The sequence below is a fragment of the Gymnoscopelus braueri genome (genome assembly GCF_963280865.1).
Source record: "Gymnoscopelus braueri genome assembly, chromosome: 3".
NCBI classification, from domain to species: Eukaryota; Metazoa; Chordata; class Actinopteri; order Myctophiformes; family Myctophidae; genus Gymnoscopelus; species Gymnoscopelus braueri.
In genome coordinates this window covers 57,671,612-57,687,047 of record NC_137612.1, presented here as the reverse complement: position 1 = coordinate 57,687,047, position 15,436 = coordinate 57,671,612, and the positions used below count along the sequence as shown (strand labels likewise).

The window sequence follows — 15,436 nt, the reverse complement described above, 5'->3', positions numbered from 1 at the left end:
ATGACACTTTGGACCTATAGACCAATTATTTGTTTACCAACATTGAGACTAGACGCACAGGTGATTGTTTCACGCAATCAATTCCCAACCTGTTGTTTCGGGGTGCGCTAGTTTCAGCACACCCCAACCCCCTCTTGTGTGTTGGCTTGAGGCGCGTCCTAGCGAGACCTGACAGAATGGGTTTCATTGCGCGCATACTGGTTACGCGCATACTGGTTCTTATCAGTGTGACGTCGTCTGTTAAGGGGTCTATAGGCTATGTTTCATTCGGTCTATCCAGAATGAAATCTGATCTGTTTTTAATCAATGCTGAAGGGCACAAAAATATTTATTTTCCTTTAGTCCGATTTGATCCTCATTCCTAGGTGTTGGTTATAGTCCAGTAGTACTCTATAACTTTTTCATGTCAAGGACCCCTACATGTGTACGTATTTGGCCGCGGACCCTCATCTGAAAATATTTTTGCACCAGCTAGGGACCCCCAGAAGAGAAGATTTGTGTTAAAAAAAAAATGGGAACAAAAATCTTGTTCCCATTTTTTTCTTCCAAAATATTTCAAAAATAGCAGATCTACAAGGTCACAGAGCGGCACGAAGTGACGCGCTGCGAGCTTGTAGATCTGCTGTTTTTGAATTGCCAACATATAAATGGATGAAGTGGTTAAACTGATTGTGATGCTAAATTAACACATTTTGCTGTGGACCCCCTAGAACCCGCACACCCCCCTCCCCAAGGACCCCTGGGGGTCCCCGGACCTCACTTTGAGAACCACTGGTTTAGACAGATTTGAAGCACATTCCTAGGTGGCTTGAAATGTGATTCAAATCTGATTTATAAACAAATGTAGACGCTGAAAAGCCCGATTTATACTTCATCATACAGATTTTCATTCACTGAAAATAGCTAATCTCCAAGCTCACGACACGTCACAATGTGATGCCTTGTGAGCTTGTAGATCAGCTATTTCCGGCAAGCGACACTGGCGTATGATTATAAATTAACCACTTAAACCCTATATGGGTGACCGGAGTCCCTCAGGGCTCTATGCTAGTGTATTTTCTGTTTTCTGTTATTGTGGGGGAAGCTTTTGCAGAAAATAACAGATTGACAAGCTCACTACACGTCGCAAGGTGACGCGTTGTGAGCTTGCCAATCTGCTTACAAGCCAAAAAGTCGCTTATAGGCTAATGAGCAGAATTGGCAACACTGATTGTGACATGTTTGTTTTAGAGTCTGGCCCATGCACACACACACACTTGTGTTTTCCAAACATATTAACCACTTAAGCCTTATATGTCTCACATAACCAAGACCTCGGACCCCACACTGTGAAGTTGCCGTCCCCCAAGGGGAACTCGGACCACAAGTTTGGACACACTGAAGTAAACCAGTGGTTCTCAACCTTTTCAGTCCGTGACCCCCACAAAATTATCCTATTTGAACTGGGGACCCCCCACCTTGACAAGAACTTGGAATTGCAGGAGTTGAGGCTTGACATTTTGTCTGACTCGGTTCCACAGATAAACATAGGAAAAATAGCTACAAACTCACAACGCCTCGCACTGACGTTTTCTTCCAAAGGCCCAGACTGCCAAGGATGACTTGTACAACTTTTTGTGTTTTTTTGGTGTTTCCACTAGATGGCGCTCTTCGCTAACACATGAGTGACCATTTTATCCCCAGATGCACACAGAACCAGGAGATCACATGATCCCAAGATTTACTGCTCCATTCACTTCCTGGTTAACGTATTTGGGAAATCGCCTGTATCTCGCCTGTATCTGTGTTTTACTATGTATTTTTGACCAGACATGCTATTTTCAAAGGCCTATAACACGCAAACGGGGGGGTTTTCTCGGAAGCACAGTGAAACCCGCCGTGATTAGCAACCATCAGGGGATCAATCATACTGGAGATAAATATTCTGTGACAACTTGAAAGGGTAAGAACTAAGAACATTGAAAAATCGCTGGCAGTGGATGATTTAATGATGTATTTATTCTGGCAGTGAATGAGTTAAAAAGGTCTTAAAAGTCCTTCAATTGTAACTTTAGAAATGTGCAGGTACCCTGTATACACCTACACTGTATGTTGGTTTGTTTACTGTTGAGTGAGAAAACAATTTGACATAATAAGCTAATCATCTGCTGGTGATCCCCCCCCAAAATAATTTGGGGGACCCCGCCTGGGGGTCCCAACCTCCAGTTTGGGGACCACTGGTGTAAACAACATTGTATTGGTTGTATAGCCGCTACGTCCGCGTATATAAGTCTCTCCTGGAACAAAAGCCTTTCATGTGGAGCCAACAGGATGATTTGCAGGCTTTTGTACAAGAGGGAGAATTGTTGAGCAGGTGTGTGTGTTGAATAGGAGAAGCCTGGGCCATAAATCACCTCTTTTTTTTTTCTTTTTTTTTTTACAAAACCAGGAAATGGCTGCCAGGGATTATTATTTGGCCTTGTGGTCCCGAATCCACGGATCAATTTACTAACTATACCGGACACAAATGTATTACTTTAAGCCATTAAGACCTGTGTCCGATTCTACAAATGCCTTCTAAATCAGTGGTTACACTTTTTCATGCCAATTAAGGACCCCCAAAATGACATGAATTTGGCCACGGACCCCCCATCTGAAAATGTGTTGTGCCAGGGACCCCCAGAAGACAGTACAAGCTCACAGCATGGCATGAAGAGACGCGATGTGAGCTTGTATATCCTTTTAAATATAGGATAGTATATGCTATACAGTATATATTTAAAATCTAAAATGACAGAGTGGCTTTCCCGGTTTTAATGGGTTAAGAACCTGGCTTGGAAGAGAGAGGGGGGGCTCCTTGGCAAGGCTACAGTTCCACTTTATTTCTGGGAAGAGGCACCAGCATAGAAATAGAAGAGAATAGGACGGACATTTTCCTATCATAGCAACATTAGAGGAACTCTAATCTTGTATGGGGGTCCCTGGCACAACATATTTTCAGATAAATTAATATGTTTTTGTCCGCGAACGGGGCAACATATTAATTTGGGGGGTCCTTGACATGACAGTGTTTGAGAACCACTGAATTAGGAAGCAAGCCCAAAATAGAAACAAGCCCAAAGAAACGCAATCCACAACTGCTAACAAGCCCAAAGTCGCTAATAATGAGCAGAATTGGCAACACTGATTGTGACATGTTTGTTTTAGAGTCTGACCCATGCATCGGTCAGGGTCATTATTTGACGTTTTGACTGATCGGTATCAGCAATTACCTGGCCGATGTGTTCCAATTTTTAACGACTTTCAATTTACTTTACATTTTGAAATACAAGCCTTTTACTTGTAAACAAGAGTATTTTTTAATAATGTGGTATTGCTACTTTTACTTAAGTAAAAGGATCCCTCTTCCAGCCCACTGGTGACAACAGGGAAGTGGAAGGCTACAGTAAGTGTGTGTGTCATGGCCTCCATGGCTCTGCCAGGCAGTAATTGGCTACGGTTGAACTCGTGCTGGAGGCGACAGACAGGCTCCCACCGCCAGGAAAGTGGCGTCCGATCCGATCGCACCTCGCCCTCGTTAAGCGTCACGAGAAGTCCTTCATGAGTGACTGCATCCAATTAAAACACTGTCTCCCTCCATCTCTGGATAAAAAACGGATCCATTTACAGCACCGTTGTTGTTTTCATATCAGTGACCGCCGCGTGTGAGAGTGTGCGAGAGTGTGTGAGAGTGTGTGAGAGTGTGGTCCAAGTATTTTTATGGTGGTATTGCTACTTGGACCACTTTCAACCTCATCTTCATATAATTGGTCCTCACCAGAGCCTTGTATTAGAGAGTTGCGTCACCTCGGGGGCAGAAAACAGCGCCGTTCACGTGGTTCATGTAAACTCTAAATAGTGTCAAACGCTCATAGACTCCAGTGCATTCCGTATAAACTTCTGGTTCAGGGCTTTGTCACTATTTGCCAATAGAAGGCTCTGTAGAAGACTGTCCCGATGAAGTGAACAGAGGTGACGCAACTCTCCTTATATGGCTCTGGTCCTCACTAATGCTCGTTATAAGATGGCACCATTTCACTCTATGTCTCAGATGAGAGCTGTGGACAGTTCAGAAACCTGAAATCAGAAATCCAAGCTAATAGAAACTACAGCCTTTCTCTTCCTGTAAAGTTAGCATGTTGCAATAGAAGCCATTGTATTTCCATTAATACAAATGTAAAACAAACATTTTAGCCCATTTCACTGTCTGTCTGTCTGTCTGTCTGTCTGTCTGTCTGTCTGTCTGTCTGTCTGTCTGTCTGTCTGTCTGTCTGTCTGTCTGTCTGTCTGTGTCTCTGTATGTGTGTGTGTGTGTGTGTGTGTGTGTGTGTGTGTGTGTGTGTGTGTGTGTGTGTGTGTGTGTGTGTGTGTGTGTGTGTGTGTGTGTGTGTGTGTGTGTGTGGGTGTGTGGGTGGGTGTGTGTGTGTGTCTATTAAGTTGTGCACATACAGTATCGGGTTGTTTTGTCAGTGTGCTCGAGGGCAAACAGCTCAAGTTTAGAGCTTTGGCGAGACGTTCCAATTACTGCAGGTCCAACACACGGCCTTACCTTCACATGTACACACTGCACACACACAGCCTTATACCTTCACACATACACACTACACACACACACAGCCTTGTTATACCTTCACAAATACACACTGCACCCACACACAGCCTTGTTATACCTTCACACGTTCACACTGCACACACACACAGCCTTACCTTAACACGAACACACTGCGCACACACACAGCCTTACCTTCACACAAACACACTGCACACACACAGCCTTACCTTCACACGTGTGTCCATCTGCCGTCAGAGAGAATCCTGGGAAGCAGGAACAGACGGGGCGGCCGCGTAGCGGCGTGCACTGCTGACCACATGGACCGTTTCCTGTATAGGGGGACAAAAGACACACCAAGCAGCATGAGGACACGCCCCCATCTGAAAAGATCTGACCGGCAGTAATCCAGAGTCTTTTCGGGGGCTCTCGATTTGCGAGTCGTGTTAATATCCCCGTCAATTTCATGTCATGTACATCCCAAAAGAAGCAATTATTAACCACGTTATCGTGTTAGAATGATTTCATTTTCATAATAATACAGATTCTTCTTCGTTTTGGTAAAAGAGATCAGTTCCGGTAGATTCCTTCTTCTCTGATGGAAAAAGTTGAGCTTTGTCGAGCTCCAATCTGTGATTGGCTGGGGTCGATTCACGTGGGCGTTTCCCTTCTGTAAATAGCAGATCTTCAAGCTCACAGCGCGTCGCAACGTGACACAGCGCAACGCCAAAGTACTGTATATAGGGTTGAAGCTGTTAATGTATGTTAATAATATTCAAAATCTTCAAAGTAACTAGTAACTAAAGTGTTCAAATAATTGCAGTGGAGTAAAAAGTACAATATTTGCCTCTGAGATGTAGTGGAGTAGAAGTAAAAGTATTGAAAATTGGAAATACCTAAACAAAAAAAGTACAGTACTTGAGTAAATGTACTTAAAAAAAAAAAAAAAAAAGTACTGAGGGCTGAAAATACACATTAACATGAATCCAACATACACTGATGACAAGTCTATGAAGCCATCTATGACATCTATGACAAAGTTTAATCTGCAACACAATTTTATACAATATCTAGTGGTTCATCTCTCTCTCAGCTAAGGGGTCCTTGGCCTGAAAAACGTTGAAGACCCCTGGACAAGGCAGGGGAATGGACACAATGACACATTGGGTGCCAGCATTTTATAATAACAGATTACGTTCGGTGCCATAAATCTCACCGTTGAGCTGCGCAGCGCTGTTTCAGCTGTAGACTCCACGACGTGCATTCCATGTGAAAAAAAGCATGCCTCGATTTTGCCCGCCTGGAACGATAACATCTCTTACGCGAGTAACAATGGCGGAGCGATTGTGCATACAAAATGGATCGTTTTCCCCAGCGTAAAAGGTTTCGGAGTTATAGGGGTTTTAGAGAAGGAGATAGAACGGAAGCGGATGGGCACCATGTTTTTTGACACGATGATCCATCTGGCCTATCCTTCTCAGAATCACCACGGGTGATTCCAGAGTTGCTCCAGCCCCTCCCGTGTGGAAAAAAAAAAAAAAAAAAAAAAAGACATCAAACACGGTTCAGACCGTGTTCGGCATCAAAGCGCCACTCTGTGAAAACACGGTTCAGACCGTGTTTGGCACCCGATGTGTTAAGTGCAGTACTCAAGTAAATGTACTTTGTTACTGTCCAACACTGACATAAAGTAGCACTCAGGTCTCAGTATCTCAAATATATGAACCCCAGGGAACCCCCCCCCCCCTTTCATTGCCGCGCTTAGAGCTTATAGATCTGCTATTTTTGAATAGCCAAAGAAATCTTAAAATTACACAGAGGCTTTCCCGGTCTTAAAAGTCTTAAAAGTGTTTTGCTGTAAGAGCAATTTGATTGATTTATGGCTCAGTCTTTGGGGGGAGGTTTAGGTTTTAGGTGTATTACTGATTAACTAAGGCTTGGAAACGATCTCTCTCAGAGCCTCATACATCTTTGTGACAGAGAATACGGAGCTGTTCAACACACTGCTGGATGAGGAGAGGTCTGCTCCTGGGTGCCACGGGGATGATAGGAGCCGCGTTGCCAGATTTGGCGAGAGAAACGAGCATGAAAACGAGCCCAAAAATAAGCGACTATACAGGGCACGTGATTTAATAGGGAGCCAGCCAGGGCAATACAACGTTTTTTAGGCCAAGGACCCCTAGCTGAGAGAGAGATGAAGCAGGGACCCCCCACTACATATTGCATAAAATTTGTGTTGCAGATTAAACCTTTTCAGAGATTTCATAGCATAGACTTGTTTCACAGCAGTGACAGCACTATCAATGTGTAGGGTTGAGTTGGATTTATGTTAAGTAATGTGTATTTTCAGGCAGTTAACCACTTAAAACCTAAAAACTTGTACTTGGTCTGCTCTTTATTCCCTCTACACCAAACCTCTTTGCTGAAAATAGCCGATCTACAAGCTCACGTCTGCTATTTTTGGATAGTGTTTCCTTCAGAATAGGGATGCTAGGGTTCAGGTGGTAAATGTGAAGAGAAAAAAAAGATCCTATCACAGAAAGATTAGGCGGACCCCCTGTAGTAACTCTGTGGAGCCCCTGGTCTAATGTATGTATCACCCCATTCAATGGAAAGGAATTACATCCAAATGACCCTATTCTATGGGTTGGAATTGTACGATCTCTGCAACCGCTCTCACCCGGGTTACACAAATGACTCCCAAAACCCCATTTAATGGTAAGGCTTCTCCATTGGCTGTTCTCTCGGCCACCCCGCCCACCTCTTTCACCCTGGGTTAAACAAATGATTGCCAAAATCCCATGTAATGGTATTAGATTCTCCATTGGGGCATTATTATGCTGTCACGTGACCTGTCTGCGAGGCTCTATGCAAAGCAGCGATATTGGAAGGAAATTGGGCCTCTTCCTTACTTCGTTCACAGGTGTTAATGATACTAACATAAGCTCGATCTGTTCCATTTAGTGTAGCACAGTGGTTCTCAAACTTTATAATTTCAAGGACCCCCATAACTCTGAGAGTGTACAAATGGAACCAAATGGACCCGTAAGGGTCCATCTCAGAGTTACACACCCGTAAGGGGCCATTTGGAACCCCCTCAAGGAACCACGAGGGTCGCTGGATCCCAATTTGAGACCCACTGCCTGGTGTAGCAGAGTGTTTCCAGTGAGACAACATGCACAATAACAGCACCCTGACTCTGTTTGACCAGAATGGAACAGAGCCTTCATTAGCATCATAGGTAACACCTGTGAAGGTCTTTACAATTGACTGTCTCCTAGTCAAATTTGGTCACATATGTTTGCTGTGCATAGAGCCTATTGGGACGTAACTCGGACGGCGCCGAGTCGGCTGAAACGGTCGACTCGCTCGCCTATTCTTTTAACAAGTAACTAAAGTTTTCAAATAATGGAAAGTAAAGTAGAGTAAAAAAGAACAGTATTTGCATTTCAGATGCAGTGGAGTGAAGTAGAAAGTATTGAAAAACGGACGTACTCAAGTACGTAAATGTACTTCAGTAAATTTACCTAGTTACTGTGCAACACTGACGGTGGGAGGTTGAAAAACAACTATCCGGGGAGTCCAGGAATCTTTTCCTCTCCCTTTTCCTCTACGATCTCAAATGAACTCGCTGATGGAAATCGCTGATCTGGCCTCCGCTACCCCCCCCCCCCCCCTTCCATCCACAAAGGATTGCAGTATTTCTTAATTATGTGGAAGGCTCCCTGAAGCCCGCCGTGTCCATTCTGTGTTTTTAATTTCACTCTCCGGAAGGTGATTTCTACTCCCTTGCCAACACATTCCTCCCACCACGCACGCACGCACACGCACACGCGCACGCAGGCAGGCACACAGGTTTGTATTATATTTAGTACGGCTATTGTATGAATGCCATTTTGACAATTTTTTTGCCATGTTTAACCATACGCCTAAAGCCAAACAAATAGCAGATCTACAAGCTCACAATGCATCGCAGGCTACTTTTCCGCGCACGCACGCACACACACGCACACACACGCACACACACATGCACACACACACGCACGCACGCACGCACACACACACACACACACACACACACACACACACACACACACACACACACACACACACACACACACACACACACACACACACACACACACACACACACACACACAGGTCCTGTGAAGGCAGGTTAATCAGCATGGCTTGGTGCCAACGTCATTCTCTCACGTGGACAATAGGTTCATTGTGCAGACAGACTGTTACACTATGGACCCTCATGCATGTTGCATGTTTACTGTACGGATTAGACCAGTGGTCCCTATAATGCTTTGTCTCATACCTGCCCCCCCCCCCCCCTGCCCCCCCCCCTCCCCATACATCTGACAAAAGCTGAGACTCCCCCACGAGTGCGCACGCCACACACACCTGTGTTTCTCATCCATGTTAACCACTTTAACTTATTCAGTGCCATGCTTATTTATGGCAGTTTGGAGTGCCACAGACAAAATTCATTGTAAAAAAAAGTGCTTAGGAGCCGAGATACAGCCTTTTCCAGTAAGAAGTTAAACAAAGAGTGAATGGAGCAGAACATTTTCAAATCATGATATCTTGGGTTCTTAAAAAAAAAAGAAAAAAGTTAAGTTAATGTAACTTTCCTCTTCTACCACGGATTTGAACCCGGTTTCGTGAGCAAGTGCTGACATTTTTACCATTGAGCTGATAGAGCCTGCCTGCTTGCTCAGGGGATAAATTGAATCTTGACCATCAGGTAAACATTTGTGTCAGATCCTGTGTCTAGGTGAGACATGACCTTTGACACGATCTAAATGTCTCAATAGAAGAGCAGGGAGACAAAATACAACCACCCCAATTGTATAAGTTATATTGTATTAACATACTCTACTATACAGATTGTATAAGTTATATTGTATTAACATACTCTACCATACATAGTGTTTTTGCACCTGTGCCGCGCTATGAGCTTGTATATCTGCTATTTGTGAATAGCCAAATAAATCTAAAAATGACACAGAAGCGTTCCCGATCTAAACGGGTTAATGGGTTAATATCGGATATCAGCCAAAATGTCAATATCGCTCATCCCTAATTGGCCTATGATTGGTGTAAGATGAGCAGTATGTTACCAGCACAGGGGTCGGGCTGAGCGGTGGTCTTGGTGGTGGTAGGGGGGGTGGTGGTGGTGGTAGGGGGGGTGGTGGTGGTGGTGGTGGGGGGTGTAGTGGTGGTCTCTGGTACAGGTGGGATCACCACAGCGCTGTTCTCTCTGAGGCCCATGAGCTCCTCCTCTGGATTCACTGAAAAAAATACATACATAATGAAGACACACATGAGTAAATGGTGCATTTATATAGCACATGGGTCTTCAAAAGGGGGTCCGAGACCCCTGGGGGGACCTCAGAGTTACCTACAGAGTTTGTCTTTACATTAACCACAAGTACAGATATATTCCGGGAGGGAACATTCAACGAAAATGTTTTCGGCAAAGAGGTTTGGTTAAAGAGGGAAAAAAGAGCAGACCAAGTACTGTACAAAGGTTACGTTTACTTGTACTTGAGTATTGAGGGTTTAAGGGGTTAAACGTCTGTAAATACACATTACAGCAAGGGTTCCCAAACCTTTTAGCCCGCAATCCCCCGAAAGAATTATATTTGAACAGGGGACCCCCCACCCTGAGAAGTACTTGGAATTGTAGGTAATACATTTAGTTTGACTCAGTTCCACAGATAAAAAGTCGATCTACAAGCTCACAACGCCTCACATTGTGAGACTTTGTGAGGTTGTAGATCGGCTATTTTCACAATGTTTTTCTTTCTTGTGTAATATTTGGCCAATTTGGTATTGAAAAGGTCTTAAAAGTCATTAAATTGTCACTTTAGAAATGTGCAGGTATACCCTGTATACACTTATACTGTATGTTGGTTTGTTTACTGTTGAGTGAGAAAACAATGTTGCACATTAAGCTCATCATCTGGGGAGCCCCCAAAATAATGTGGGGACCCCCCTGGGGGTCTCGATCCCCAGTTTGGGAACCAGTGCCTTACAGGACTCTGAAATGAAGATCAGAAAATGACTGGGAATCAAATCTTGGAAAGACTGGAGCCCAAATGCTACCTTCAGCTGCACTTAAATGTTCCTGGTTCACGAAATCAGCAGATTACTATTCCAGAGAATATCACGTTTGTCAGCAGTAGTATTACTTGACCTCTGTCCGGACGTTTTTGTCATAATGTCCCATTCATTCCATGAATGATCTTTCACTTGAGGTCGTTCCATACTGTAAGTGAGCCTGTTTAAACTGGGCCTTCCTTAACTCTTTGACTGCGGACGACGCGATAACGCGTCAAGTGCTACTTTGTCCAGTTGGCCGTCGACGCGCTCGACGCGCTGGACGCGCGTTCATTGTTTAATCTCTGATTGCGCTATGCTGCTTAATATTCAATGTTATTCTCGAGTTCCACTTACTTCACGGACATCTGCATCCGGTTTCATGGCCTGGATTCCGTTTCCGGTTTTTGATTTTTTTCCCCAGTCATTTTCGTCCAAAATAGGTAAATAAACGCTCTTTCACACGGTATGACGGACAAACGGACAGTTTCTCTTCTATAATCTATGGTCTGGGTGACGATCAGTCATCGCCGTCGTGCATCACAACGTAATTTTCGCTGATCAAAACAATCTGGGTGACGTCACATCCGTTTTCATGTTTTTCCTTGTCTAATCTATGAAGAAGGGTGAGAGAGACCCAACGACATGATCAAGCAGTCATGTGCTGCTCTCTGGTGGCGGATTTGTGCTGGGTCTTTACATTATGTCCCCTTAAATTATTTTCATGAGAAAAATTCAAAATATAAAAATAAAAAAACACGAAAATTGCTGGCACTGGGGGAGTACTTTATGAAAATACTCTGGCAGTCAAAGAGTTAAGATGTGTCATAACATACTAATGTAGGGTTTTGGTTTCACTGTCACACTGTCATGGTAAAATAATCATCCTAACTGGATGACAAAAACACAAGATCCATGGATTTGACTTGCTCAATTATGTGGATTTTTTTGAATTGATCGATTTGCCTGAAGAAGACCTATAAGGTCAAAACGTTGCGCCATTAAATACAATACGTTTTGGGAACTTTAAACCATGTTTTAACTTCTTCTCCTTCTTTTAAATTCAGAAAGCTGAGAGGGAGACAGTGTAGGAGAGACAGACAGTAGGACAGCTGAGAGGGAGACAGTGTAGGAGAGACAGACAGTAGGACAGCTGAGAGGGAGACAGTGTAGGAGAGACAGACAGTAGGACAGCTGAGAGGGAGACAGTGTAGGAGAGACAGACAGTAGGACAGCTGAGAGGGAGACAGTGTAGGAGAGACAGACAGTAGGACAGCTGAGAGGGAGACAGTGTAGGAGAAACAGACAGTAGGACAGCTGAGAGGGAGACAGTGTAGGAGAGACAGACAGTAGGATAGCTGAGAGACAGACAGTGTAGGAGAGACAGACAGTAGGACAGCTGAGAGGGAGACAGTGTAGGAGAGACAGACAGTAGGACAGCTGAAAGGGAGACAGTGTAGGAGAGACAGACAGTAGGACAGCTGAGAGGGAGACAGTGTAGGAGAGACAGACAGTAGGACAGCTGAGAGGGAGACAGTGTAGGAGAGACAGACAGTAGGATAGCTGAGAGACAGACAGTGTAGGAGAGACAGACAGTAGGACAGCTGAGAGGGAGACAGTGTAGGAGAGACAGACAGTAGGACAGCTGAGAGGGAGACAGTGTAGGAGAGACAGACAGTAGGACAGCTGAAAGGGAGACAGTGTAGGAGAGACAGATAGTAGGACAGCTGAGAGGGAGACAGTGTAGGAGAGACAGACAGTAGGACAGCTGAGAGGGAGACAGTGTAGGAGAGACAGACAGTAGGCCAGCTGAAAGGGAGACAGTGTAGGAGAGACAGATAGTACAGCTGAGAGGGAGACAGTGTAGGAGAGACAGACAGTAGGCCAGCTGAAAGGTGTATGTTTTACACACATCTTCTCTTATCTGGGGGGGGTCCCTGGCAAAAAACATTTTCAGATGGGGGGGGTCCGCTGCCAAGTACATTTCATTTTGGGGGGTCCTTGGCAGGAAAACGATTGAGATTTAGAAGGCATTTGTAGAATCGACCTCAGATCTTAATGGGTTAAACCATGGGAGAACTCCTACATGTACAGCAGAGCAGTGGTGGAAAGTAACTAAGTACATTTACTCAAGTACTGTACTTAAGTACAATGTTGAGGTACTTTTACTTTACTGGAGTATTTCCAGTTTTCAGTACTTTTACTTCTACTCCACTACATCTCGGAGGCAAATATTATACTTTTACTCCACAACAATTATTTGAAAACTTTAGTTACTAGTTACTTTGCAGATATAAATTATTATATTATAAAACATACATTAACCCCTTTAGCCCTATTTTATACATAGGCTATTTGAAAATAGCCGAGCTACAAGCTCACAACGCGTCGCATCGTGAGCTTGTAGATCTGCTATTTTCAAAACATTTTAGTACTTTTACTTTTGGTACTTGTCTTTAAAGGGTAAGACCACTTTGGTAGAGGTTTGGGTTGTGTAGTTACCTTGCCATGATGTAACTCCAAAGGTGGGCAAGAAATCAAAAATAATTGCTCCATTGATTAGAAATTGATAATTCAAAATATGCTCCTCATTGACTTACATTGTACGGTAAAACAGCTCTCAAAGTCACTCTTTTAGCACATAAACGAACGCAAACATAGCTGATTCAGACAATATAGAGCATCACCAAACCCAGTACTGTTTGTTTTTTTAATAAAAATGTAAACTTCCTGTTGATTTTACTATTTGAAGATCTGGATCCGGATCCGCGGATCCAGTCCAGGTTTTCTACTTATTAAAAATAGTAAAATCAACAGGAAGTTGACATTTTTATTTAAAAAAAAAACAGTACTGGGTTTGGTGATGTTCTATATTGTCTGAATCAACTTTGTTTGCGTTCGTTTATGTGCTAAAAGAGTGACTTTGAGAGCTGTTTTACCGTACAATGTAAGTCAATGAGGAGCATATTTTGAATTATCAATTTCTAATCAATGGAGCAATTATTTTTGATTTCTTGCCCACTTTTGGAGTTACATCATGGCAAGGTAACTACACAACCCAAACCTCTACCAAAGTGGTCTTGCCCTTTAAGTATATTTTGATGCCAATTACTCTTGTCGACCAACATCCCAACATTCACTACGGAGGGACAACAATGTTCTGCAGTTTGTAATGTTTGTCAAATCTTCCTGCCGAGTCATTGTTGTCGTATCAGCCCATCTTATAACCAAGGGAACAGTGGAACAAATAAGAACAAACACGCACGCGTCATAACTATGGAAGCTGCTGTCCAAAAAATGAGACAAAGAGGTTCTTATCAGGGTGTTGTCATCACATCTAGCGGTGACCTCACTAGCTGGAGGCCTGACAGTACACAGCAACATTATTCACAACTCCTTGGAAAGTAAGTAAGTGAGTAAGTAAGCCCTCTGCCGAGCCATGTGGCCCATAGGGCAGGAGCCTTCTGTAGCGTGAGGCAGCTTGATGTACAAGTATAAGCACTTAACCCATTAACAGTTTTCTGAAAAACTTATGTTGCTATATCAGTGGTTCTCAAACTTTTTCATGTCAACATGCAAACGTTTGAGAACCACTGATATTATAGCAACGTACGTTTAAAAAAAACCCAAAACTGTTAGGATTTAGAAGACATTTGTAGAATCCCCAGAAGCAAAGAGTTGAGTTACAAATGTTTGCTTTAAAAATATATATTCAAAGATTTGCACATATTTTCCACAATATTTCAAAAATAGCAGATCTACAACTGTACTCTACACTGTACATGAACGAGCGAAAACGGTTTCGACCAATGGGCTCGACTCACGAGCTTGCGCACGGGGCTGCGCACCGAGGTGACGCAAAACGTGCCCCAAATAGGCCTCGCCTATCACAGGGGGCGGCCTTAGTGATCTGGGGAGCTAATATGAGGCCCCCATATGCAACCCCCCCCCCCCCCCCCCCGAATTAAAAATAATAATAATTGTGGACTGAAGTTGGTTTGCTTCCATAATGATGCATTTTCGAACTAAATTCATTAGAGTATTTGCACTTCCACCATGGACAGACAGCTGGAACAACTAACAAAAGTAATATTGTTTTGCCATCATTGTCATTACATGATTCACTTGAGCTGAGCCCTGATTTAATGCGGTGCCCTCTCTATTATTTTTTTAACTCTATGGTTCTACCTGGTGCACAGGAGTGTCCGTCGTGCTGCAGCACGTAGCCCTGGTGGCAGCCACAGCGGTACGACGTCCAGGTGTTGCTGCAGATGTGCTGGCACAGCTGTCCCACGTACAGACGACACTCGTCCACGTCGCCGCGGTCCTCCAACGAGTTGGCTGCCTCGTCCACAGGCTCTATGTGGAAGGCCTGCTTAGGGAACCTACTGTCTGACACTACTGAGAGAGAGAGAGAGAGAGAGAGAGAGGGGGAGAGAGCCAGAGAGAGAGAGAGAGAGAGAGAGAGAGAGAGAGAGAGAGAGAGAGAGAGAGAGAGAGAGAGAGAGAGAGAGAGAGAGAGAGAGAGAACATTTATGGTTTCCCGAGCACGTTTTTCCAAGTTCCCAAGTCCCTCAGGGCTCATTGCTAGTGTATATTATTTGTTTTGAGCTATTGTGAGGAAAGCTTTCGCTGAAAATAGCCGATTGAAAAGCTCACAACGCGTCGCGCTGCCCTTGTCGATCGGCTATTTTCTTCCCCACAATAAGGTTAACATTGTTTTGTGGTTAGCTTGAGCTTTATCACACTATAACA

The 15,436-nt window shown here is 43.9% G+C and overlaps 1 protein-coding gene across 2 annotated transcripts in view; it reads right to left on the bottom strand.

The window, feature by feature from the left end:
* Positions 1-15,436, bottom strand: part of LOC308082872 (fibulin-2-like) — a 110,600-nt gene that overhangs the window by 30,732 nt on the left and 64,432 nt on the right. Inside the window, exons 11-13 of one of the 2 annotated variants that reach the window (XM_080424937.1) lie at positions 14,870-15,079; positions 9,700-9,870; positions 4,798-4,899 (exon numbers count right to left, since the gene is read on the bottom strand). In XM_080424937.1, the coding sequence (XP_080281063.1) occupies positions 4,798-4,899; positions 9,700-9,870; positions 14,870-15,079 (483 nt within the window). Of the gene's footprint in view, positions 1-4,797; positions 4,900-9,699; positions 9,871-14,869; positions 15,083-15,436 lie in introns of both variants that reach the window. The other variant, XM_080424936.1, reaches the window with a different exon arrangement.